Raw genomic sequence first — 27,843 nt, 5'->3', positions numbered from 1 at the left:
ACATCTTCAGGTTAACTTCAATGACTGAAGCTGAATAAAAACTCAGTTTAACTCAAGCAACATAAATTGCTTGATAGACCATGAAAAGACCCGACTGAATCCTACACATCTGAGAATAAACCTGGTTTAGGGAGAAAAGAGAGTTGCAGTCATTCTTCGCTATCCAAACACACTTAAAACCAAAAAGTCAAGTAACAAGTATCTTAAGTAAATATTATAATTACCATGCCTCATAACTGGGCAAGAAATGTGTAACAGAAATTGAGTGCTTTTTCTTTTTTGTCCGCCCTAACCAGGGATCAAACCCATGCCCCCTGAAGTGGAAGTGCAGAGTCCTAACCACTGGACCCCCAGGAAATTCCCAAGAGTGCTTTTAAAAAAAAACACTTCCATGGTAACTTTCCTCAACCTTGTTGAATGTTCAAAAATTTTTTAAATCTAACAACAAAAAAAATTCAGCATAAAACCCTGACCCACTTAATCACCATTAAAAAAGTCCTGTCTTTATCTGGTCCACCTGAAATGACATCTCAGTCATAGTAAAATGATTTTATTTAAAATATGAATTTAAAAATTCAATATTGAAGTGAGACCTTCTCAAAGAAATAACACAAATCTACAATAATTGAAGACCTCTTAAAAGATTTAAATAATTCAAATATATGCCATACAAAAATCAAACTCTACTGTTAAACAATCTTAAGTCATGAATTTTCCAAGTTGAAACCCATCATAGGAATTTTCTGAGAGAAAAAAAACCCAACATAATATTAAAGCCTCCACCTTGTTTATCTTGCTAAGTATCAGTGTAACAGTAAAGATATAAACACCACCTCTCTCCCCCAAGTAAACTTTATGTCAGATCTGTATGTCTTAAGATTCATTTACTATGACATTAATATTTGGAATAAATGACGTTGTCAAGTTGTCCAAAAGGATGAGGCAGCAACTCTGAAGGTCTGGGGGTCCCAGAGAACCTTTCAAGGGGTCCAAGAAATCAAAACTATTTTAATAATACTAACACTTATTCTTTTTCAAAGTACTGACATTTGCACTGACTGTGCAAAAGAAATGGTGGGCAAAACTATAGGCACCCCAGCATGAACCAAAAAAGTAGCATCAAACTAGTCAATTTCAGTTAACAATGTTCTTTAGCAGTAAAAATTTCATTACACCTCTACCCTTGAGTACACATTTTTAATATCCTATATGATGAAATGAGAAGTACTGGCTATACAGCATGCTGAAGTGTGATGGCTGCCTCTTATGTGATTATTTGAGATGTGTGCTGAACTAGTAGCCACTTTTCATGAAAACTGTTTTTACTTGAAAGAATGACGCACAGACTATGGTTGTTCAGCAGATATTTTCTCTGAAATGAATGAAGAAAGCCCTGTCACTTAAGGAAAACAACTGACAATATTTGTTGCCAATGATAAAATTTCCCCTTTCAAATGAAAGTTAGAATTTTGAAAAATCTGTATCCATCACTGTGAGCTTGACAGCTTTCTAATACTTAAAAGATTGTTCTGATGAGATCAGTTATATTAACATTATAAACATAGCATAGTAAGATGTCAATGTTCTAAAGAACTGCATAATTCAATGAACCAGTATTTTCCAAATGACCAATGCATGATATTATAAAATCATGCAAAAGTCAAAGATCTACTATTCACACTGCAAGACAGATCAAATGGATTTTAATGTAACAGAGAACAAAACTGATAAAGTTTCAGATTTCACACTGCAACTAACCTTCAAGAAACTACCCATTCCGAAGTTTTGATAATGCATCAAAGAGGAATATCCACAATTACCTGAAGCTATTAAAATACTCTCAATACATATTTGTGTGAGGCCAGATTTCTTCATATACTTCGAACACAGTGCCACACTGCAACAAATTGAATGCAGAAGCAGATAGGAGAATCTAGTACAACATTAAAGGATTTACAAAAATGAAAACCAGTGCTACTTTCCACACTAAATTGTTTACAAAATAATTATTTTCATAAAACAATGCTATTTATGTTAACAGGTAATGTAAAATTTCTTGGTTTTAACTTCTAATACAATAAATATCAACAGATATAACCCACAAAAGCAAAAGTTCTTTGGGATCTTGAATTTTTAGAAATATAAATGGGTCCTGATACCAAAATGGTTGAGAACAGCTAGACTAGGGAATTCAGATTAATAAGTATTGAATATGGGTTTTTCTTTTGCTAACTCACATATTATTTATATTTCCAGGGCCACCAAACCCCCTAAGAAAGATTTTTTTAAGTAGTATAAAAAATGTTTTTGGAGTGGATAAGGGGTTACTTAGTATTGTCCTTTAGAGTTTGGTTAATTCTTACTTAGAATTATAACTCACCTACATGGTTTTGTATGAAAATTTTCACAATAAATATTCTAACTATATAAAATGTTTAAAATAACATTCAAAACTGGACTTTTATTTTTAAATATCATATGAAATAGTAATATGTCACACTGTTTTTATCAATTCTTTATTTAGGTAACAAGTTGGTTATGTTCACTGCATTGTATGAAACATCACAATATCATACTGGAAAGGTACTATCAGTACAGGGTTGGATCAGAGTGGACAGTTTGAACAACAAACCATTTTGCATTCTTCATTCCCTAGCTTTTAACAACCCCCCAAACCCAGTCAAGGGACAAACAGCTTTTAACATTATCATGTAAAGCACTTCAACTTACAAGGCTAAAATCTAAAGAATAAATAAAATATGTTGTGGCAATAATTCCTTTTTAGACCAAAAATCAGGTGCACAATAAATCAAATGATCAAGAAAGCTGTATTCAAATGTGTGGCTCTCCAGAAACAGCTTCAGGAAAATGTTACAGAAAATACCATGAATTCCATTTCACACAGGACCAGGTGATGACTCATTTTAACTACACACAAGGGCAATTACATCCTGCTGAAACACAATTTAAACAGATAGAAAATGTTTACAAAGCATCCACAACATGTAAACCATGTACAAATGGATACATTCATTGCTTCTCCTACCCCAATAGCTTCTTTTAGATAAATATTTCACTCTTCATGTTCAGCATTAACTGGATACATGCAAAACTCAAAAGAATTCAAGGATTCAAGGTTATTGTAAAAATAGAATTAAACTAATAATCTTCAAGTACCTTATGTGACAGCCACTCCGTACCGTGCCCAATGTTATAAAATGAAAGGTTACTGAACCCATGAAAATATCTCTGTAATATTTCCTTAGATCTAAAATAGATAATTTTAAATGTATTTATAGTCATTTCAGTGATATTCTGAGCTTTTAAAATAACGTAAACAATTAAAAATTATACCAAATTACACAAAACTTGTTGTATCTTAAAAGCTGAAAAATTAAAACTATAGAAACCCACATGTAAAACAAAAAATCACAATTTACATTATAAAGGCAAATCTCATTTAAAAAAATTTGCAGCAGTGAGATGGCAAAGCAAATTATAAATAGCCATAAATTAATCCATTTGGTTTCAAGAGGTTTTTCTACTGAGAGTTGAAGGATGTGGTAGGTACATGCATAAAATTTGTAAAGGTTTATAATATTATTGCCAAATACACTTTATCTTGAAGCAGGCAACATTACAATTTGGACATTATTGGAGAACCCAGTTTGGTAATACAGGTAAAATTGGAAAAAAATTAAATAACAATTAATAATAAATATAAATCCTATAGTAAATTGCTCAAATGAAATTTTAAGTCACAGAGCTGCAAAAGGCTTCCAACTTGGTGAACTGAAAAAAGGAACATCTCATACAATTCTTTACTCTTACATGCTTATATGTTGTGTGTCTTGTTTAAAAAAAAAAAGAAAACACATAATGTATCTTCAGAGTACAGCTAACTATATTCCCATGCACCTCAGGCATATTCGTTATTTGTGGTGAAATAACTCCATTGGTTTCTAGGGTCAAAAGTTCAATATAGATGTAACCAGTATGCCTGAGGTTGGCAAAAAATACTGTAGTACAGGCAATGCTACAAGTGGCAATTACCAGAAAACACAAATATGAACAAATGATGGGAAATGCTAATGATTTTCTGCTCATATCACAAAACGCTGGGAATCCACAAGAATATTTTTTCCCTTGTACTGAAGAAAATTGTGATTAAGTTTTTTTCCCCCAATTTTCAGAATCAAAAGCATTTTAGAAGGCTTATAAGGCTACCATGGGTCTTCTAGATCTCCAGCACCCTACAGGAAGAGAAAAGGAAGAATATTATTATTATTTACCTACACCACTTCCAGGTTGGATTGAACTTCAAAAGAAAACAAAATTAGATGAACAAGTTACCTTCCTTTCTTTGTTTGAAAAGGTAATCTTTACATAGAGGTGTGTGTACTGTTTATTGTGTGTATACACACATGGATCTATCTAACATAGACAGATAACTGGTTGGGTTTTTTCTCCCCTTTCCACCAAATGCCTTCCTCTTTCTCAAACCACTTAAAAATATTCTGGCATTGGAAAAATAGATCAAAAAAACAACAGCTACATCCGAAGATTCCAAAGTTTCAACTTATGGTACCTTAAGCAACTTTAGACACATGATAAATATAAAACATGAAAAAGATAAGTTAAATTGTTCTACATACACAAAATAATTGTTTTAAAAAATACTTTCCCATGTGACTGAGTCATCTGTATTTTAAAAATTCATTTTAGCAAAAGCCAAACTCATATGTGCCACTATTTAAAATATCTTACAATTCTTGCATTTATATCTGATGAATACTTATAGCAAAACTCACAGTCTTACAATCTTTAAAAAGCTCATCACAGCAATTTTCTGACATGTCTACAAGTGTCCATACTGTGTCCAAAGATTAATATTTTGTATCACAAAAAGGGGATAAAAAACAGAATACATTTACTTTGAGTAAGCAAGACTTCTCAAAAATCTTTTCCTTTTAATTAATGAAAACCGCACCTAGCCAAAGTTTTCTAAATTTTATATACATACAAATGAAATTCAAATGAGTATTTTTCCAATATACCAAACCTGGTTGTTTTCAAAAAATTAATTTAAAAATAAGTACAACATGCATAGGTTATTCCACATCACATGCTTTATTTGGACTTAAACACTTATAATTTCATTCTAAACACTTGGTTGACATACATTTTGATGTATGTAGTTAGGCTATACAGAATATACAAACCAAAGCTGTATGAATAATACATAGGTTTTTCAAAAATTATGTCTCATAAAGAATACAGAAAGGAAAAATAACCACACAACCAGTACCTCAGAACTACTAAAAAATAAACTACAGAGATGTAAAATATAAACAAGTCAAAGAACACACAAATTATCATCCTTGAAAAAAGAAATTACAGGCCAGCATCTGCCATTCTTTGAAGAACTGAAATTACTAAAGAAAACATAAATTTATTACAAAGCTAACTATGAGTCTACTAATACGTGAAGCAGTATAATTCTACATTAACAAGTTCTTCCACAACGTAAAGTAATCTTGCTAATTGGTAATCTCTAATCCTATCGAGTATGAATTTAACTACTGACTTTAATAACTGGTAGCCTCATTTCTGGCATACAATATGAAATGACATATAATTTTATTAAATTCAAAGTACTCTAAATAGCCAATTTTAAACTATCTGATAAAGATGTATGCAAAGGCCTTCTTAAAAAACAAGGCTATGACTATAATAAAACTAGTTTACCAAGATTCAAATAACAAAACGGTTATATAAATGCATACATTATACTTCCTAAGTAAAAACCATCAAATCAAAGATCACAAAAATATTACCACAAAGTAAAGTCATAGTTTTTCACCACTCATCTTTGTCCCTGCATCTTCAGTACAGCTGTCTAATTCAGCAAGATCACTTTTTGATTCGGTATGGCTTTCCTGCATTGTCACTGGGTTTCCAGCATCACTGTTCGAAGAAGTAGCTGTAGCAGCTTGTTCAGCAGGGTTTTCTTCTCCCTCTACTTTAGCTAGCCTGTAACTAGTCAGCATCTCCTCCAGAAGTTGTCGGTAGTTTCCCCTATGATTAATTCTCATTTGCCTGAGAGCTTCCACCAATTTCCCCTGTGATCCACTTTCCTCTGCTTCATCGGAGGCCTTTTTTTAAGATTCAAGACCCCAGTGTCAGTAGACAAACTAGGATATCACATGTATTTCATAACATATCACAGCAAAACACTCATTTCTCTACCATGAGTAATATAGTCTAAGAACGAGAACATTTCGTTAAATAAGTATCAAGTGTTACCTGTGTCAATTAACAAAATTTCCAATTGAAATATCTCAAGTAATTTTTAGCAAATGATCATGAACTAGTTTATGTTTTATTTCACATCGATATTTGAAGCTTAATCTGAAATTTACTTGGCTATTAAAATTCAACACCAACACAAGCATCTCCTAAAACTGACTTACTTAATTAAAAAAACAATAATTGGCTATAATTATTTAGTACAAAAGGAAATTAGTGTTTAAAGCAATAGGAAAGGACAGAAAAGCAAGCCATCAGATTCTTCATTTCTGCTAAATGACAGGAAGGAGAGGAGATACAAAATGTAAAATTATATAAATTTAAACTAGATTTTGTGGGAATTGTAAAGCTTCTGTGGATAAAATTTCTATTTACTTTTTGTCTTTAAATATTTTACTAAAAACATCTCTAGATTAAAATAGACAATCATTTTAATCATTATAATAAGATATGAATAGTAAACTACTCAATTCTTTTATATTTTATTGAATTTTGTAAAACCTACAGGTTTCTACAATAGTAGCTACTTAATCTTGTTTACAGAACAAGCTCTAATATCCAAGCTGATCATACTGATATGCTGACAGACTAAGAGCAAGTCAACCTTGTAATATGTGACTCCTGATGTGATGCGTTAGGGAGTACAAAGTTATGTCCTGTGTTCTTGCCGAAAATGTTTAATATGACTCTAATAAAGCTAATTCCCAATTTACAGGAAAACAGGGAATAAAGAATCACGTGAAAGGGCACCACAAGGAAACAATCATATGATCCAGAATGTAGGACATCCTATAAAAAGCTGGCTTAGACTCTTCATATTCAGTGTTAATGGGAAAAAAAATTGGGAGCTTCATTAAAGGCTTGCTTAATGTGCTTGATTGGTAACAACTGGACTAGACCATTTAACAATTATAACAGTCATTCTATGGGCAACTGGGAAAATTTGGACTCAATATTAGATAATATTAAAGTTATTATCAATTTTCTTAGGCATAATAATAATGTTATGGTTATGTATACAGACAAGAGCTGCATGCCAAAATATTTACAGCTAAAATATTATATCTGCAATTTGCTGTCAAAGGTTCAGTCCAAAAAAAAAAAAAGTCATCTACGTATAGAGAGAGAGAAAGCAAATACAGTAAAATGTTAAAACATGAGTCTAGGTACAAGGTGTACAGGTGTTCACTTTATTATTTCAATTTTTCTATATGTTTGGAAGTTTTCATCATAAAGTGTTGGGAAAATAAAATACAAAAAGGTTACTGATATAGATGATCTGTTACAAACTCTTAACCATCTTTGGAGGCTGTTACTCTATAATTCTACAACAAAGATAATACTACTATAACCACATAATAAATGGCAATGTTTATTAGAAAAATCAGAGCACTTGAATTTTTTTTTAAATCGCCCCTGTGGCAAAAAGCAAGAGATGATACTGTGTACAACATATGTTTTATGTGTAGGTATATGTGTGTTCTGTCCATATTTTTTAGGATATTATTATGTAAAATGTCTGGGAAGAAAGGAAATACAGCAATATAAAAATGATAATAATGGGTAGTGAAGTTTCAGAAACTATTTTTTTTGAATTCTCCAATTTTCTACATCAAGCATATTAACTATCAAAATAACTTTTTTTAATTTGCAAAATTTATTGTGTGGAGAGAACATAATAAAGTGTGCTCTCTGTTAAGATTTTTCTCTTTTTTCCCCCCTTACCTTTCCTTCTGTACTAAATAAATGTTATTTCCCTAAATAAAGTTTCTCATTTGAATCTACTCAGGAAAGGTTAAGATGGAACAATGAGATAAATGCTTGCTAGTCGTTAACCTTATCAGTCTTTAATCAGGTCTGCCAAAAGGAAATTTTCTATTTGAGAGTATATCACAAAGAACTTTTAATGGAGGGCATAAGACTCCTCTCTGCCCTCCAAATAAAAACCCCTCAAACCAACAACTCCCTTTGACAACTCCCTAGGACACAAACAAAATCTGCTTCAAGTGGACAGTTACACATAGAGAGCTCAACCTTGGTTTTACATCAGAATCACCTGTAGAATTTTCAAAATTATACAGATGCCAAAGCTCCATCCCATGATACTCATATTCAGTGGGTTGGGGTGATTTTCTTAAAGCCTGATAGGTGATTCTGACATACGGCAAAGGTTGAGAACCACTGATAAACTGTCTTACTTCTTTGAGCTTACTGATACGGTTGGATCAAAGGTTGTTGTATTTGGATGTATCTCACTCTCCATCTGACACATTTATTATTACAGTAATCATCTGTTTCTGTGAATTGCTGTAATAGTGGTAGTTGGGGAGAGAAAAGTAGTTGCTTTATAAAAAACACATTAGAACCCAAACTGTAAATTAAGTAGGGATGGATTTACAATGGCCAATTGAAAAGAATTTGAGTTAATGACCACATTTAAGTCATTTTATATTATAGCAAATTACATTTTCCTATTGTGCTAGATAGACAATGGATGGGTGAAACCTCTTCCCCAGCCATTTCATTTGATTCTTCAAAATAATGTTATACAACTCTCTCATGGATTCTCATTAATATCAGAAAAGGAATCTATTGTTTAGCTGCACCTTCTTTACCTGAATTCACACACAAAGCACATCACGTTTATAGATTTATCACAGCAATTAATTCCACCTTGCAACTGTTCACAAGTCTCTCCAAATCTCTGTAAAATCTCTGAGATAAAGAAAATTTCAATTCCTTTCTGTATCCTCCCTACCACCTAGAGAAGGAAAATTAATGCCTGTGGCTAAGAACTTTATATACATAATCTCATTTAATCCTTACAGGTACCCTACGTAATAGATACTGCAACTCTAGTTTTTATAAGTGAAGAAACTAAGGCTCAGAAAGATTTAAGTTATTTGCCAGGGTAACAATGCTAGTAAGTGACAGAACTCAGATTTGTGTACAGGTCTAATTAACATCAATGTCCCTCTGAATGTTCTTTTGAATACACTATGGTAACAGTTTTTGCATACTAAGTGCCTCATATAAATAGACACTTACTAAATAAATATTGGTTAAAATTATTGTAGAATTGGACCACAAATTATTTCATATTGAAGTCTATAATGCATTTCCTTGTCACAGAAAAATTAATAAAATTATAGGACAAAAAAATCATATTAGATGGGATGGTTTAAATTATTCTGCAAAATAAATTTAAGGCAATTACAGAAATGGGAATTTAGGACTTTTCCCTCAGATTTTGTTTTTAAGGTTTTACTGTCATCTAGACTTACACAGCTTGAGAATCAAATTTCTCATTATGAAAACACTGCCTTACACCAAATAAGACACAGGAATATGGATAAATCAAGCAGAGGGCAAAGAGAAGGGGGGAAAATTTTTTTAATGGAATTTAACTAGCTAATATTTATTTGCAGCAATTTTTAAAAAATAGTTGTCATTAGTGAAATTCTTCAAATGATTAGTTAAAACAGTGGAGAGAAAGTGAAGAATGCTAGTATATTTACTATGTTTTTTGGAGTCCCATGCCCTGCTTATCAGGTTAAAAATAATTTTTAGAAGATTCTCAAATATGACTTCATGAGATACAATTAACAGTGACTAATAAAGAATCTAATAAATTATGTTATCTTCAAGGATCATGTAAACTTCAATCAATCTGAAATAATTTTAAAAAGTCACTTAAGTGGTCAAGACCACATAGTTACAAGAAGTGGTATGTCAAATGACACCTTAAAAAATAGTGACTAGGGCTTCCCTGGTGGCGCAGTAGTTGAGAGTCCGCCTGCCGATGCAGGGGACACGGGTTCGTGCCCCGGTCCGGGAAGATCCCACATGCTGTGGAGCGGCTGGGCCCGTGAGCCATGGCTGCTGAGCCTGCGTATCCGGAGCCTGTGCTCCGCAACGGGAGAGGCCACAACAGTGAGAGGCCCGCGTACCGCAAAAAAAAAAAAAAAAAAAAAAAAAAAAAAAAATCAAAAAAAAAATAGTGACTAAAATTAGTGCATTTTCAAACAGTGTAGGTAGGTCTTCTCCATAAAATGCTTTGACAAGTGAAAAAGTAAACAAGAAACAATTTACAAAAAACCTAGTATTCACAAAATCCTAAAACTGTGATATAAAAATATAATTGATCTATTTTGAAATAAAATTAAAAAGAAGACTGTATATAAAACTTAATAACGTGAAAACAGAACAGAGAGATTTTGGGGGGCTTTTGTCCTGTCTTCCCTCCCCTTCTCAAAATCCAAATGCCTTAAAAAGTTTTTTTAGTTAGAATAAAAATGTGTATTTAAATGAAAAATAACTAATAAGACACTGGGCTTCACTACTTAGTCTCAACAAGTTTATAAAATATTCCTCATCAAAAAACAGAGTATTTTAAGACTATTAAACATGAGATTCACTAAAGAACGGGAAATGATTTTTCTTGCACAACAGACAGAGGTGGGGGTACAGACACATATGTAATCTCTAAATATCTTAGAAAGGCTGCATGGAAAGGTGTAAAGGGAATAGTTTTTGGAGTCATTCTGAGTTAGATTCAAATTCTGGCTACTCGATTTATCTAGCTTTGCAAGCTGGGCAAGCTACTCTGCACCAATTCTTAGTCTTCTCTGTAAGAGAAGGGTGTTGAGGAGATTACCTATAAGTAATATTTAGATATAGATATGGCTTAGCACAAGTAGGAGTTGGGTAAATACAAGTTCCCCCTTTATCACTGGAAAATCATCAACTTACATAGCTACCTGATCAGTGGTATACTGATTCTAAAGCATCTTAAGTCTCCATTGAGGGAAGAAGTGAACCTTTTGGCATGGAAAAATAAAGCTCAAAAAATAAACTTTCCTTCTAATTAGTAACCTCATATTATTTTTTAAAATACATGACTTAAAGATAGTCTTAGCCATATATACACTACCAAATGTAAAATAGATAGCTAGTGGGAAGCAGCTGCACAGCACAGGGACATCAGCTAGGTGCTTTGTGACCACCTAGAGGGGTAGAATAGGGAGAGTGGGAGGGAGGCTCAAGAGGGAGGGGATATAGGGATATATGGGTACATACAGGTGATTCACTTTGTTATACAGAAGAAGCTAACACAATATTGTAAAGCAATTACATTCCAATAAAGATGTAAAAAAAAAGATAGTCTTGCAAACTACTAGAAAGAAAGAAACAGAAATATTTCTAACTTAACTAGTATTTATTGAGCTCTCATTGTATGCCAGGTGAGAACTCAGCACTGCTGTAGGTGCTGTGATATAGCCATAAACAAATCAGATGAAGTCCCAGATCGCAAAGAATTTAAATTCTAGTAATAAAACCAGACTAGCATTTTTTTTAGATAAACAAGGACTTTCTGTATAGCATAGGGAACTATATTCAATATCTTATAATACCCTATAACGGAAAAGAATCTGAAAAAGAATATATATATGTAAATACATAAACAAAACAGAAAACTGTATATCACTTTGCTCTACGCCTAACACTAACCCAACACTGTATATCAACTATTCTTCCATTAAAAACAAGCTAACTAGCATTTTAAAAGAAGGGCAGTCGGGGGAGGGGGTGATTCCAGAGCCCTACCTTATATAACAACTTAAAGCAAAATGCAGTTTTACTTTTTCTGATCCTCTGGGTGATTATTCTTTTGGGAGTCACAGACTCCTCTGAGGAACTAATGAAAACCACAGACTTACTCTAAATCATTAAATAATGTGTATGCACACACATAAATACATTTGCAAAAACTTTTGGGGGATTCACGAACCCCTTTATTAAGAATCCATGCTTAACTCTTTTCCACAGATTTTGATTTTAAAGCTGGGAAAATATCAATATTGCTTATATTAAGAAGACTGAACATATTCCAGAAAGTTGAAATAAAAAACAAAAATTTAGTAAAGCAACTTAAGAAGAGTCCCCTAAATAATGAACTTTCTGAATATATTTTAAATGATTGACTTATACCCAACTGAGCTTTTAAAAATACTTTTATTAATCAAAAGATTTTTTTAATATAAGAAAAATGAATAAATCCCTATTTCTAATGGTACTACTTATAGGCATTCACAGCAGAACAATTCTATCTTGGACATAAAGTAGACATTTTAGGAATCTAAATAATCTCTGATTTACTCTGACGAGCATTCATTTTTTAAAAATATCTGAATAAAAAATTATTTTCGTTATTTAAAAAAATTTAAAAAAATAACACCTCCCAACTGTCTCCTCCTCTGTATTTCTACCATACCTCTGTCTTTCCCATTCTGCAAGTAAGCCCCTGCCACTGTGTACTTCCTGGCAGCATCTTCCGCATGGCACGGATCTAACCAAGCTGAGAAGCATTTATGGAGCACTTCTGTGTCTAACTCACTGCTATAGTAGGTAAAGTTAAGAGCTAAGAATTTAATCAGACCTCTATAAGTTTTTCAGTTTTCTGTTTCTTTTGTAATTTTTAGTACATTTCTTCTACTTGTGATTATGGTTCAACATTTTTCTAAGGTTGTGATTATTCTGAAAGGGTAAAGTAATGTTTCCCAAAATAGGATTCTGGGCTGCAAAAGTGAGTTTTTACAGTAAACAAGGAAGTTTCTCTAATCCACACATCTATGTACTAATGATGAGTTTATACTTATCATCTCTGTGATCATTTCACAACTACTTGACTTCCAGCATCTCTTTAATCTAATATTGCATATGTTTCTAACAGATTAAAATACCAGATACTCCTTTGAGTCTGTCATTCTTATGCTGCAAACACAGGGTGGCTCTACACTCTAAAATACAAAGTTCAAAAGGTGTGTCCAGTCTCTTCACAAATACTTCTGGCACCCTGAATTCTTACTTTTCACCATAGCAATTCTCTGCTCTAGCCAAAACGATGTCCTCTCTTTCAGAGATAGCTTAAACTTTGTTCTTGCCTTGACCATCCATGTGAACTATCCTCCTCCTCCTTTACTTTCTGCCATTCAAACCATTCTTCAAAACCAATCTTCTCTGCAAATCTGACCTCCCAAGCAATCACTGTACAATTCACATGGCAATTAATCACATGCTGTATTTTGTCATTTCTTTTTATCCTTTAGTAAATGATGTGAAACCTTTTTATTAATTAATTTGTATGTTTATATCTACATTGCCAGGTGCATTGAGAGTAGGGATGGGGGACCATGCCTTGTTTCATAGTCTCCTCCCATATCAATTCATTACACAGTGGACTGTCAGTGTTTAGTCTTAGAAAGCTTATATATAAAGGTGATTAACTATACACCTCCTTCATTTATAGTCATATAATAATGGTCTTTAAGGCCAGTTTTATATCCAAGCATCTCTTCTGAGTTTCATGGTTCTGTTGCCTGTTTATTCACTGTTTATATAGCTACTATGTATAATAAGTATTTTCTATTTTTTAAAAAAGTTTAAAATTCATCCTTGGTAGATGTTAAACAAAAATTCTGGGTTATAAACTCTTTTTTTTTTGGAGTAAAAGCTGCCAACGTTCTTGAGAAACCAAGAAATCCAGCAAGTATATTATGAAATAATTTTTTCAGATTACACACTGGGGTTGCATTTTCAAACACATGAGGGAACAGGAGTATTTACACAGCTAATAATGAATCAATAACTATTTGAGGTCTCATTTCCTCCAAACCTGGTGATGGATGCTGTGTGGAACCTATAATCTAGCTGAAGAGGTAAGACTCTCTTTACTCTACCTCCCAATTACTACCATCTTTTTAGTTGTATCAACATCCTATTCTCACTTGTTTGATTTAGGGTTCTTTCAATCCATCACATGACATATCTTTATTTTTAATTTCCACATCTTTGTATACAATTCTTAATACTTTAAGGGACGTACCACAAAAGAAAGTCTCAGAATCACTGCTCCAGGACAAGGTATAAATTCTGTTATTAGCAATATATAGTATCATTCATTCAACTAACTAAAATGCATTAATTATAAAAATTTCCCTTTTTGTCAGTGTAACTTTTATTGTTAAGAAAAAAATTATATGATATTGCTGTACAATAATGAACACTGGAAAAAATGCAATTGAGATGATACATAATTTCTACCAGTGGCTGATGTCTCTCTCAAGACCTGCCAAGAGGAGCTAGAGACTTGGAAGATGAGTCTATTTCTTCTCAACAAGTTTCATTACTATGTTTGGCTCCCTTAAATCTCTGAAGCATACATGTTAAAATTAAGTTGTTCATTTTTAGATGCCCAAAAACTTGAAAACTCATAATCTGTCTCTGATTGAAAACTCATAACTTGTCTATGAGAAGACAGTTAGTTGAATTACTGACTTTGAAATTTAGGGCAGTTTTTTTAAAAAAGGACACTGTTTTGCCTGCTCGTACTAGTATTAAAATAAAACAAAAAACTTACACAGGAGCAGCTGATCAGTATTTCTAAGGAAGGTAAAGGGACAAAGAGTTTTGCTCTGATGAAGCACAGCAGGATACAACAAAATGGTTATCCCAGTTCAACATATATACCCACAGCACAACAAGAACGTTAAAAAATTATCCTCAGGTGTTCAACTGGGCACAAAGGGGCACTGAAAGGTCTACTCTTTAAAATAATAACATCACTATTGCTAACTTCCAGTGATGCTAACAGCCTGCTGGAGGAGAAATTGACATATTTAAAAGCACATTCTTTGTTTGCCTCAAAATTAAGATTTAAGGGAGAAAGAGAAGGAAAGGCAGACATACAGGGAAGAAGTAAGTACAGCCCACACAAAAAGGTATTTGATGCCCATTAAATGAAAACAAACCTATCTACAAAACAGAACTTTATCTCTACCTTCCACTTCAATATATTTCCTTTAATTTTAACTGACTCCTTAAAACGAAAAGCAGTCGTTATTTCCAGTATTTATATTATAAAATTATTTAAAATACTTAAGAAATAAAATAAAGCTTACCCCATCACTTTCTCTATGTGGATTCAGCCTACTATAAACAGCTTCAATAACATTGCGCCTAAAAAGAAATATGCTTTAGTTTTATTAAATTACATACAGTTGTTAAGCTTCTGAGTATTTTAAATAATACTTCATATCTTAACTACACTCAAAAATTAATTGCCTCATTAAATACCTGCCAAGAACATAATATCTGCATTTCACTCAGAACTTGATCCTGCACAATCCATTTGTTCTCATTTACCAAGGAAAGAAGGACCTTCATCCTCAAAGAGTATAATAAATAATGCCTTGAAAAGAAAATCTCTTCTCGATGAAATTTTAGAGTTCTTCTCTAGTATAAGAACTATCAACCCATTTCATCTTTAGATAATTGATGTACTTCTTACCAAAAATTATTTAATTACTAACTATAAATGAAGTCAAAATTTGTTCTTTTCCTTCTACTTACTTGCCGGCAAGACCTCCCCCAGGAGGCAAATTCGGGATATTTTCTGCAGACAAGATGCGCATGACATGGGCAAGATCAGGCATTCCTTCCTCACCAGACTTCTCCATAATTTCTGTAGGTTTTTAAAAAGAGTTCCTAAATTAATGTGATAACTCAGAATTCACACAGTGAAACAAGAGGTCCTATTTGGTAGTACCTATTTTAAAATATAAAATGCAAATATTACCTTACTATCACACAAGGAACAAAAAAAGTAAGATAAAAAGTTATTTGCATATATATATACTCATTTTAGCATTATTCATAAAAGCAGAAACTGGAACAAATTAAATATCCAATAAAAGGACAGTTAAGAAAATTTTGGTATAGCCACTGAGTGAAATGGTTTATAATCAGTAAAAATGATCCCTATGAGCACAGCACAACCACATGGAAAAACACTTTTGATCTATTATTTTATATAAAAATATAAACGTTATTAATGCTATAATTACAGGAAAACAAAAGCAATGGAAAGATAAGGACTATAAGAAGGGGAAAATTAAAAACTGTTTTATAGGTTTTTTGATACCTAGTTGTGTTCCACAATTTATTTAAAACAGAAAAGGAAAATAAATCTCAGAACTTGCTAATACTCAGAACAAAATAAAACATTTCCATGTTTCATTTATATTTACAATTTACGGAAAACAGATTTTTAAAGCATGATCATTTGGCCAGTATTAAGACATAAAATCCTCAAAAATCAGACAACAGCAAACTTACTTTTAAGACAACAAAAAAGCAGAGTCCTAAGCAGCCCTCAAGATGCAAACTCCAAACTGTTTCCCATGTGTCCCTCACAGGGACTTCACTGTGACCTTGATTTTCACTGCTCCCATTCAACTCTGCTCCGACTCCTACCTGTATCTCCAAAGGTGCTATTCAAAGAAACCTTCTATATTTTCACATATACTTCCTCCCTTGGTTTGGAACACTTTTTACACCAATCCAACCAGCCTCTTTGTATGGTTAAAGTGTATTTATACTTCAGGTTTCAACTTTATGTGTCACTTTCTCAAATTCTTCTCTGACCCACACCTGGCATAGGTGTATTGCTAGATACTCCAACTGTACATATTTACTAGATCACGGACCGCAAGCTTCTTGAAGGCAGGATTGTAATTTTTCTACATTACACTTGTATCTCTACAGTGCAGGGTTTCTCAACCTCAGCACTACTGATGTTTTTGACAATTTTTTGTTGTGAAGGCTGTCCTATGCATTGCAGAATGTTAAGCAATATCCTGGCCTCACTCACTGGACGCTAGTGGTACCCTCTCAGTTATGAGACCAAAAGTGTCTCCAGACATTGCCACATGTCTCATGAGGGACAAAATCCATCCTCCTCCCCACACCGGCCACTGAGAACCACTGCAGTCTAGCACTTCACCAGCCAATTTTCACAACCCACTGGTGCCCCTGCAGTCCAGTCCTCCACCATCATCTGCCACCTGCTTTAATGCATGATTCCTAATTGGTCTCTTGGCTTCCTCTCTTGTCCACTCTTGACAATCTCTTCTTCACATGGCAACTGAGAGAGATCCTTCTAAAAGTCAGATCAAGGGACTTCCCTGGTGGCACCGTGGTTAAGAATCAGCCTGCCAATGCAGGGGACATGGGTTCGACCCCTGGTCTGGGAAGATCCCACATGCCGGGAAGCACCTATGTCCATGCGCCACAAATACTGAGCCTGCGCTCTAGAGCCCACGAGCCACAACTACTGAGCCCGCATGCCACAACTACTGAAGCCTGCGCACCTAGAGGCCATGCTCTGCCCCAAGAGAAGCCACTGCAATGAGAAGCACACGCACTGCAAAGAAGAACAGCCCCCGCATTCCACTAGAGAAAGCCTGCGCACAGCAACGAAGACCCAATGCAGCCAAAAATAAATAAATAAAATAAATTTATATAAAAAAAAGTCAGATCACGTCACTCTCGCACTCTTCCAATGACTTCCCAGCACCATTTGAATGAAGTCCAAAGACCTCATTTTAGTCTGCAGAGCCCTACATGATCTGCTTCTTAGCAATCTCTCTTCATCTTTCACTTTTCCACCAGCTCATTCTCATTTAGCCACACACTCTAAGCATATTCCCTCCTCAGTCCTTGTTGCTCCCTTTGCTGGAATGTTCCTCCCCAGATAGCCATATATAGGTATCTGCTCAAATGTTTTTCCTCAGAGACCTGCCTAACCAATATTCCTTGTTACTGTCTGCTTACTGTTGTTTTTCTTCTATTAAAAAAAAAGGTCTCTACCACATTATAAACTCCATGAGATCAAGAATGTATTTGTTTTGTTTTCTGCTGCATTCCCAGTAACACACATGCTCAGGGACAGCTGAAGAAATGAATACATGTAGAAGGTATTCACCAAATATCTAATCAATTTAGGTTAAAGGCTACTCCCTGGTTAACATATACCTCCCCTCTGCATTCCCAATAAAAACACATACAAAGACTTGCCAATACACAGAATGATTTCACCTCAAAATTTTAATGTCAGATTACATAATCTAAAACCCTAATAGAAATATAATGCTCTTGAACAACGCTACCTTATAAAAAAGAAGTTAGGTACCAAGGCATATTGATTTGTAGTGGCTGCTTCTTCAAGGATTTTTAAGTGTTTTTTGATTGAATGATTAATAATCAAGTATCTACCACAGTCCCCAAGACCATATCATATTGTTACATATCTGTCATCTTTGCCATATAACATATATTTTGGAAACTTTAAAACTATACAGAAGAAAATTAATATTAAATGTTAACCCACATTGAGCTGAACTGACCACACATTTAAGAAATTAAAATTTAGGGGGCTTCCCTGGTGACAAATTGGTTAAGAATCCACCTGCCAATGCAGCGGACATGGGTTCGAGCCCTGGTCTGGAAAGATCCCACATGCCGCGGAGCAAGTGAGCCCGTGCGCCACAACTACTGAGCTGCGCTCTAGAGCCTGCATGCCACAACTATTGAAGCCTGCGCACCTAGAGCCCATGCTCTGCAACAAGAGAAACCACTGCAATGAGAAGCTTGCGTGCTGCAACAAAGACCCAATGCATCCATAAATGAATGAATGAATGAATAAACAAACAAATAAACAGAAGAAATTAAAATTTAGCTGTTATAGAAGAGTTTATAAAACCTACAGTTTGCTGAGGACTTAGGCACCGTACCAGGTACTTAAAGTTATCTCATTTATTATTAAAACAAACTGTATGGTTGGTGTTTTTACCTTTAGTTCACAATAAAGAAACTGGAGCCTTAAGAGATTAGGCAAGTTGGTTGAGATCATACAACTAGTAACTGAACAAATTTGAGTTCTTCCCCAAATGAAAACTATTTAGCTTCTTCTTTGTGAATGAAGAAATAGGACAATAAGAAAAATCAATAGATAGCTAGTGGGAAGCAGCTGCATAGCACAGGGAGATCAGCTAGGTGCTTTGTGACCACCTAGAGGGGTGGGATAGGGAGGGTGGGAGGGAGGGAGATGCAAGAGGGAAGAAATATGTGAACATATGTATATGTATAACTGATTCACTTTGTTATAAAGCAGAAACTAACACACCATTGTAAAGCAATTATACTCCAATAAAGATGTTCAAAAAAAAAAAGGAAGAAAATTCTTCTTGCCTTCTGGTAAATTTGAGCCAGCAATCCCCCACCCAAATACACTAGACCTTTTAGAAAACGTGTATTATTAAAAACTCCTATAAACAGCTCCTCTTAATAATTATGATATTATCAACAGGAATAAGAGTGCCTCTGACATTGTCTTCAAAGTGTTCCCACGTTTCTTATCTTTCCATTACCCTGAAAACAGAACTCACTGACAATTCAGAGCTGAAGAAATTGCAGACCAACAAAAACAAAACCTTTATGCACCTTTGTTTATGGTGTGTGGCTAGACAGCTGTAAAGCTAGAAAAGATACATCTGTCCCCGCTCTCTAAATCTGCAAGAGAAGGTAGTTTTCCTTTGGTAATTACACATTTGAAATTGCAAATTTTTGCATTTCAAACTATTACCAATTACTATAGCTACTGTTCATCTAAAACATGACTCGTAATAGGCCAAATTTGACAAGCTGACTGCAACATAATCATTAATTATATCATTCAAGTGTACTATTAAAAAATAATAATAATCAAGCCATAACGGTGTTAGGAAAAAATATAGGTCAATATGTAACACTGAACTCTGCTCAATATTATGTAACAACCTAAATGGGAAAAGAATTTGAAAAAGAATAGATACATGCACATGTGTAACTGAATCACTTTCCTGTACACCTGAAACTATCACAACATTGTTAATCAACTATACTCCAATATAAAATAAAAAGTTAAAAATATATAAAACAAAATTTTACATTTTGTTCAAAAAAAAAATGTAACCCTGAATTGAGGAAAGAACTTTGTTAAGAATGATATCAAGGCAAAATAAATAAATAAAACTGACATAATATAACTTCATAAAAAGTAATTTTATATCTAAAAATCAGCACGTATAAAATCAAAATGAAGTATTAAGTTGGAGATCCTGTCATAGACTCTAACATGTATTCTCTATCAGGGTAACCACTAAATTAATATTTAAAAGGATGTATAACTGATAAGCAAATGCAGGGATGAAATGGAATGGAAAATACTGATTAACCCAAAAGGGAAGGAAGGAGAAAAAGGGAAAAAGAACAGATGGAACATACGTAAACAAGTAAGATAACAGATTTAAACCCAAACAAATTAGCAAATTATGTTGAAGATAAAGAGACTAGGTTTTCCTCCCCCTCATTCCTGAATAATAATTGATTTTTAGTCCAAAAGCTGCAGGAAATTTTAAAAGAACTATTTGATAAACAAGGAATAATAATCTTCCTTTCCTTCTAAATAATAAAAAAAAAGCATCTGTCTTACCTTCCACCCGTGATTCCAAGTACTTATCCAACTCTGAGTCTTTTCTCATTGCTTCATCTGAGACCTTGGGGGCATTTGAAAAGCAAACTAGTACAATACTCATGTTATCTCGACTTCCCTGTATATTAAAAAAAAGAAAAAGAAAAATTATACTTCAATAGTCTACCAACTTTCTATTATTTACTTCAAAACAGATTTAATTACAATAAGCAATTACTTATTTAATCATCTAGAATGTACACCTTCAACACATTCATTTTCATTCCAAAGAACTATGTGAAGCACACCCTGAAGAAACAAGGACTCCAGGTATGCATAGATCATAATTATTTTATGACTTTTGATTCCGTGTACCTTTTCTTATCCACCACCATTCCACAACCTGAGAAAAGATATCTTCACATATATTAAATCTTCTAAAAACTTTGTTTCCCACTCAAGATTGCATATTCCCAAAGTGACTTAAGCCCCAAATGCATCCTCCCAAAGAAATATACATTATTTTCCTAGCTAATTAACCTGCATCAGAGCAGTGCTACTGAAACTCTATTGAACTGACTTGGCTGAAAATTGTTGATCATTAGATACCCAAGACACTAAAATGAACAAGCAGAGAAGAAAAGTTAAACTGGAAACTCTTCTGAGGGTACACTATCAAACAATTAAACTGAGATACACTGTAGTCAGATGTAATAACTTTTGAAGAAATGACATCAGACTGTTACACAGAATTACAGTGTCAGGATTTGTAGAGAGCAGCTAAAACTGCTAATTTAAGGACAAATTTTACTGCTGCCTTTTTAATCACACCATCACAAAAGGAAAAGGAAACAATATATAGTACTCTATTACTGTGAGACTATAAGCAATAAATTTAAAACATTTTCTCACTAGTTTTCTTATAGGTATATTACTTTTATTGAGTTTTTTTTAGAACAGAAAGAAACTGTTCTTGGAATAGTGATTTTTTTAACTCCTTTTTTTTTTTTTTTGCGGTACGTGGGCCTCTCACTGCTGCGGCCTCTCCCGTTGCGGAGCACAGGCTCCAGAGGCGCAGGCTCAGCGGCCATGACTCATGGGCCCAGCCGCTCCGCGGCATGTGGGATCTTCCTGGACCGGGGCACGAACCCGTGTCCCCTACATTGGCAGGCGGACTCTCAACCACTGTGCCACCAGGGAAGCCCATTAACTCCCTTTTTAAAATTTTATTCACCACTCTAAAAAACTAAGTCAATGGCGGTGGGATTTGCCAACCCAAGTGAAAAGAGCCAAGGCCACACCCATGCTAGTCTAGTCTTTTCAGTCATCATGGCCAGAATCTAGGCAAGCATTGTTTGGTTAAGACTCGCTACCTTTTTGGGACCCACATGACATAGCCAAAGATAGGCAGGTCTTGAAAAACTTCTGCCACAATCTCCTAAAACTCAGTGGAGCAAAGTTTGAAGGCACTAAAGGCTGGGTCTTAAGAAGGCTTCAAAAAGAGTAACGCTCTGCACAGAATTCTTATGCTTTAGTAGAAAGAATCATGATGAGTATATAACCCAGTTCTCAATATCTGGAAAAAGAATTAGGATTTCCAAATTGGCCCAAAAGAATTTTACTCCTTAATGAAACCCACCAAAACTTGCATAATGACTTAATATTAGAAATACTACACTGGCTATATGAAAAAAATAAAATAAAATAAAAAATTATATATATATGAAGATATACACACACATATCCCACATATAAACCCTATGGTTCCAAACAGCAATACATTCCATAGGAATCAGGATTTACCATATAAATTCAGGTCAGGCAAAATCTTTATACCACAGATATTCAAGAATCAAGCATCACTTGAATACCAATGATTATTTTTTAAAGCAATTTCATGAATAAACAGAATTCACACCTTACATTTTTAGAAATCCAGTTTCTTCTAACCATTCTCTATTTTGTTAACAACAGCATGATTGTTTAGCCATTCCTAATCAATCTATCTATATAATTTCCATTAGATTTTTATAAGTTATAAAACATACATCTTATCATTTGGAAAATTAACTAAAAGATAGTTTCAAGAAGTTTAAGTACCCAAAGATATTTAAAGGAAATAATTTAGATTAACACCTTGGCACGTGTGATTTCAATGATGGTGTTTCTATCTCTACATAAAGAGAATTTTCCCCTAAACATAAAGTATGAGTGTTTCAGTAATTTTTATACAGCAATTGAAAAAGATACTTCCCTTTATGCCTCTTCAGTTTTCTAGAGATAAATCATCCTTGCATATTCAGTATAAATTTTCTGCAAATTCCAGAATTGAAATGTGATTCAAAAAAAAAAATCAAGTTGAACAACTAAGGCAATTAGCCAGATGTTTAAAACTAATTATTTCAGCCCCTTTTCATTTTTTAATTTTGACAATAGCACAGCAGTAGTACTCTAAGGAATCAGAGCTTTAATAGACAGTTATAGATCAAAGTAGCCAGTGCCCCTGCTATAAGTAAGGGTATCTAAAATTAATCATTAAATAATTTGATGCTGTTAGCTTTAAAGATGAATGCTGCATGGTTACAAAGAAGTGTTCTGGATCAAGTCTTTACACAGCATATGAAATAGGTTGTGAACAGAATCTCTAACACTACCAAAGTTAGTAAATGAGTATCTGATAAGTGAACCATAAATATTCCTCATTTTTTAAATCAAATTTTTTAACCTGCAGCTCACTGCAGTTATCTCATTTACACAGAGCTCAAAAACCAGCCAAACTTAAGGAATAGCCCAAATTTTCAGCCATCCATGAAAGATGCATCCTATCATCACTTCCTTTCAAGAATACTCAATTCTCCCACCATTTCTTTATTGCTTGAACCTATATTTCCCTTCATACAAATCTACCTCTGTTTCATAACCATCATCAACAGAACTAAAATTTATTGAGGACTGTAAACCAGATACTGTTCGTGCACTTGCCAAAAGCTTTACTCTCAGCAACTCCATGAAGAAGATATTATTACCTCTATTTTATAAGATGAACAAACTCAGGCTTTGCACTAAGTGGCAGAGCATAATTCAAAATCCAGCTGTCTGGTTCTAATACCAAACCCGTGGTTCTAAACAGTGTGCCAAGAAGCCCCAGGATGCCACAGTGTACTCAGAGATATTTTAAATGCAGGGGGGGAAGGAGACGACACAGTGATACTCAACATCTGTGGACACCTCACAAACCAGCTCAAGGTAGTTCACACTTTTAACATTAGACAGCACTATATTCCTCTCAATGACATCCTATTTTTCCAAAGCTGGGGTTCTGGGAGTTACTGTGATTAAAAAGCAAGTCCTCATAAAAATCAATGTGATACAGGAAACAAGTGTGACAGTGCCTAATGATTCCAAGGTTTGAGAAGCTGTGCATTGTCCAACAGGTGCACACATGTCATCAGTATGTAACTGTAGTTTTTAAAAGAATGAAATAAAACGTTTTTTCAATGTATGTGTATTATTTGTTAATTACTTTGTATACTCATTAAGTTTGGCTCTAACTACTTAATACTCATAACTATTACGTATTAATACGGCTAAGTAGCACTGTAAAAAAACTTACCGAGATACTCAAGACACCATCAACAAAGAAAGCTGGGGGATGTCTACACTACATATACTGTATTTTTACATCCTTCTCTTCCATACTTCAAAAAACCCAGCCACACCCCACTCTAATATTATCTATGTCTACTTTTAAAGTAGCATTATTTATGATATTTTCTGAAAACTATAATGGAAAAACTCCTGAGTTCAGGGCTAAACAATTATTTTGGGGGGTATACAATTAAGTACATTTTCCATGTTTTATCAATAATTTGGATTGATATTGCCTTTGGAAAATGTTATTAATTTCCCCTAACTTAATCCAACTATCAGGTATTATATCTCATGTTTTAAAATAAATAAGCTTCTAACAGGTGATATATAAATTGAATTAAGGGAAATCAAATTGTTATTTTTAAAAAACAACTTAAAGGAATATTGACTTTTATGATTTAAGAAAAACAAAGCAGGTGGCAAAGTAACATGCATAACATGATCCATTTCTGTAAAAAGCAAAAAACAAAAAAAGGAAAGAAGAGGCCCTGAACCAAGATGGCGGAGTAGAAGGACATGCTCTCACTCCCTCTTGCAAGAACACCAGAATCACAACTAGCTGCTGGACAATCATCGACAGGAAGATACTGGAACTCACCAAAAAAGATACCCCACATCCAAAGACAAAGGAAAAGCCACAGTGAGATGGTAGGAGGGGCGCAACACAGTAAAATCAAATCCCATAACCGCTGGGTGGGTGACTCACAGACTGGAGAACACTTAGACCACAGAAGTCCACCCACTGGAGTGAAGGTTCTGAGACCCACGTCAGGCTTCCCAACCTAGGGGGTCCAGCAACGGGAAGAGGAATTCCTAGAAAATCAGACTTTGAAGGCTAGTGGGATTTGACTGCAGGACATCAACAGGACTGGGGGAAATAGAAACTCCACTCTTGGAGGGCACACACAAAGTAGTTTGTGCATCGAGACCCAGTGGAAGGAGCAGTGACCCCAGGGGAGACTGAACCAGACCTACCTGCTAGTGTTGGCAGGTCTCCTGCAGAGGCGGGGGTGGCTGTGGCTCACTGTAGGGACAAGGACACTGCCAGCAGAAGTTCTGGGAAGTACTCCTGGATGTGAGCCCTCCCAGAGTCAGTCATTAGCCCCACCAAAGAGCCCAGGTAGGCTCCAGTGTTGGGTTGCCTCCAGCCAAACAACCAACATGGAGGCAACCCAGTTCCACCCAACAGCAGTCAAACAGATGGAAGTTTTACTGAGCTCTGCCCACCAGAGCAACAGTCAGCTCTACCCACCACCAGTCCCTCCCATCAGGAAACATGTACAAGCCTCTTAGATAGCCTCATCCACCAGAGGGCAGACAGCAGAAGCAAGAAGAACTACAATCCTGCAGCATGTGGAACAAAAACCACATTCACAGAAAGACAGACAAGATGAAAAGACAGAGGGCTAAGTACCACATGAAGGAACAAGATAAAACCCCAGAAAAACAACTAAATGAAGTGGAGATAGGCCACCTTCCAGAAAAAGAATTCAGAATAATGATAGTGAAGATGATCCAGGACCTCAGAAAAAGTATGGAGGTAAAGATTGAGAAGATGCAAGAAATGTTTAACAAAGACCTAGAAGAATTAAAGAACACACAAACAGAGATGAATACAATAACTGAAATGAAAACTACACTAGAAGGAATCAATAGCCGAATAACTGAGGCAGAAGAACGGGTAAGTGACCTGGAAGACAGAATGGTGGAATTCACTGCTGCGGAACAGAATAAAGAAAAAAGAATGAAAAGAAATGAAGACAGCCTAAGAGACCTCTGGGACAACATTAAACGCAACAACATTTGCATTATAGGGGTCCCAGAAGGAGAAGAGAGAGAGAAAGGACCAGAGAAAATATCTGAAGAGATTATAATCGGAAACTTCCCTAACATGGGAAAGGAAATAGCCACCCAAGTCCACAAAACGCAGAGAGTCCCATACAGGATAAATCCAAGGAGAAACATGCTGAGACACATAGTAATCAAACTGGCAAAAATTAAAGGCAAAAAAAATTACTGAAAGCAGCAAGGGAAAAAGGACAAATAACATACAAGGGAACTCCAATTAGGGTAACAGCTGATTTCTCAGCAGAAACTCTACAAGCCAGAAGGGAGTGGCATGGTATACTTAGATGAAAGTGAAGAACCTATAACCAAGATTATCTACTTGGCAAGGATCTCATTCAGATTTGATGGAGAAATCAAAAGCTTTACAGACAAGCAAAAGCTAAGAGAATTCAGCACCACCAAACCAGCTCTACAGCAAATGCTAAAGGAACTTCTCTAAGTGGGAAACACAAGAGAAGAAAAGGACCTACAAAAACAAACCCAAAACAATTAAGAAAATGGTCATAGGAACATACGTATCGATAATTACCTTAAACGTGAATGGATTAAGTGCTCCAACCAAAAGATACAGGCTTGCTGAATGGATACAAAAACAAGAGCCATATATATGCTGTCTACAAGAGACCCACTTCAGACTGAGGGGATGGAGAAAGATATTCCATGCAAATGGAAATCAAAAGAAAGCTGGAGCAGCAATACTCATATCAGATAAAACAGACTTTAAAATAAAGAATGTTACAAGAGACAAGGAAGGATACTACATAATGATCAAGGGATCAATCCAAGAAGAAGATATAACAATTATATATGCACCCAACACAGGAGCAAGTCAATACATAAGGCAACTGCTAACAGCTATAAAACTTGGAACAAAGTATTTGCAAACGAATCAATGGACAAAGGATTAACCTCCAAAATATATAAATAGGTCATGCAACTCAATATTAAAAAAAAAAACAACTTTGGGGGTGGTGGTGTGATGAATTGGGCGATTGGGATTGACATGTGTACACTGATGTGTATAAAACTGATGACTAATAAGGACCTGCTGAATAAAAAAATAAATAAAATATAAAAAAATTTTTTTAAAAAGGAAAGAAAACCTTGTTTTTATACTTCTATTTGTATGAATAAACACAGAGAATTATTTGGAAGGATACATAGCAAACTGTAAACAGTGGTTACCTAAGGGGAATGAGACTGACAAGGAGGGACATAAAGATTAATAACTTTACTTCAAACATCACTGCATTTGTTTAAAAAATTTTTAATCTTGTAATTATTGAAAAAAGAAAAGGAAAGTCTTAATGTTTCCCTTAGGAAAAAATTTTTCATCAAATCCTCTGGGAAAGTTTGGCGACATATATACAAAACTTAAGTCAGATAACTTGGATTCTAGACTCTGCTTCAAAACTCACCAAATATCTGACTTACAGCTTTTCTTTCTTCCTTTTCTTTATTTTTCTTAAAGTCTTTTAATGACAAACCTCCATTTCCTTACTTGCAAACTGGAAATTAAAATTTTAATTTTTTTTCACCTGAGAAGGTTACTATGAGGATAAATAAAATGAGTGTGATCTGTAAGTTATGAAAGGCTATGCAAACAGCTGTCACATATTCTATGTGACCTGAAATTAGTTAGCACAAACACCACGAATGCTAGCAGCCCTGGCAGTAAAATGGGA

General features: G+C 34.5%; 1 protein-coding gene across 4 annotated transcripts in view; it reads right to left on the bottom strand.

Moving 5' to 3' along the window:
* Nucleotides 1–1,687: 1,687 nt before the first annotated feature.
* The window catches only part of PPM1B (protein phosphatase, Mg2+/Mn2+ dependent 1B), a 75,633-nt gene continuing 49,477 nt past the window's right edge, over nucleotides 1,688–27,843 (bottom strand). Inside the window, exons 3-6 of one of the 4 annotated variants that reach the window (XM_024753620.1) lie at nucleotides 20,681–20,798; nucleotides 15,721–15,832; nucleotides 15,270–15,327; nucleotides 1,688–4,253 (exon numbers count right to left, since the gene is read on the bottom strand). In XM_024753620.1, the coding sequence (XP_024609388.1) occupies nucleotides 4,224–4,253; nucleotides 15,270–15,327; nucleotides 15,721–15,832; nucleotides 20,681–20,798 (318 nt within the window). In that variant the 3' untranslated portion in view covers nucleotides 1,688–4,223. Of the gene's footprint in view, nucleotides 4,254–4,706; nucleotides 6,156–15,269; nucleotides 15,328–15,720; nucleotides 15,833–20,680; nucleotides 20,799–27,843 lie in introns of those variants that run through there. The other 3 variants (XM_024753622.1, XM_024753621.1, XM_024753619.1) reach the window with 3 other exon arrangements.

This window comes from Neophocaena asiaeorientalis, unplaced genomic scaffold (assembly GCF_003031525.2).
Source record: "Neophocaena asiaeorientalis asiaeorientalis breed wild unplaced genomic scaffold, Neophocaena_asiaeorientalis_V1.1 scaffold171, whole genome shotgun sequence".
In the NCBI taxonomy this organism is placed as follows: Eukaryota; Metazoa; Chordata; class Mammalia; order Artiodactyla; family Phocoenidae; genus Neophocaena; species Neophocaena asiaeorientalis.
This window is presented reverse-complemented; position numbering and strand designations above follow the sequence as displayed.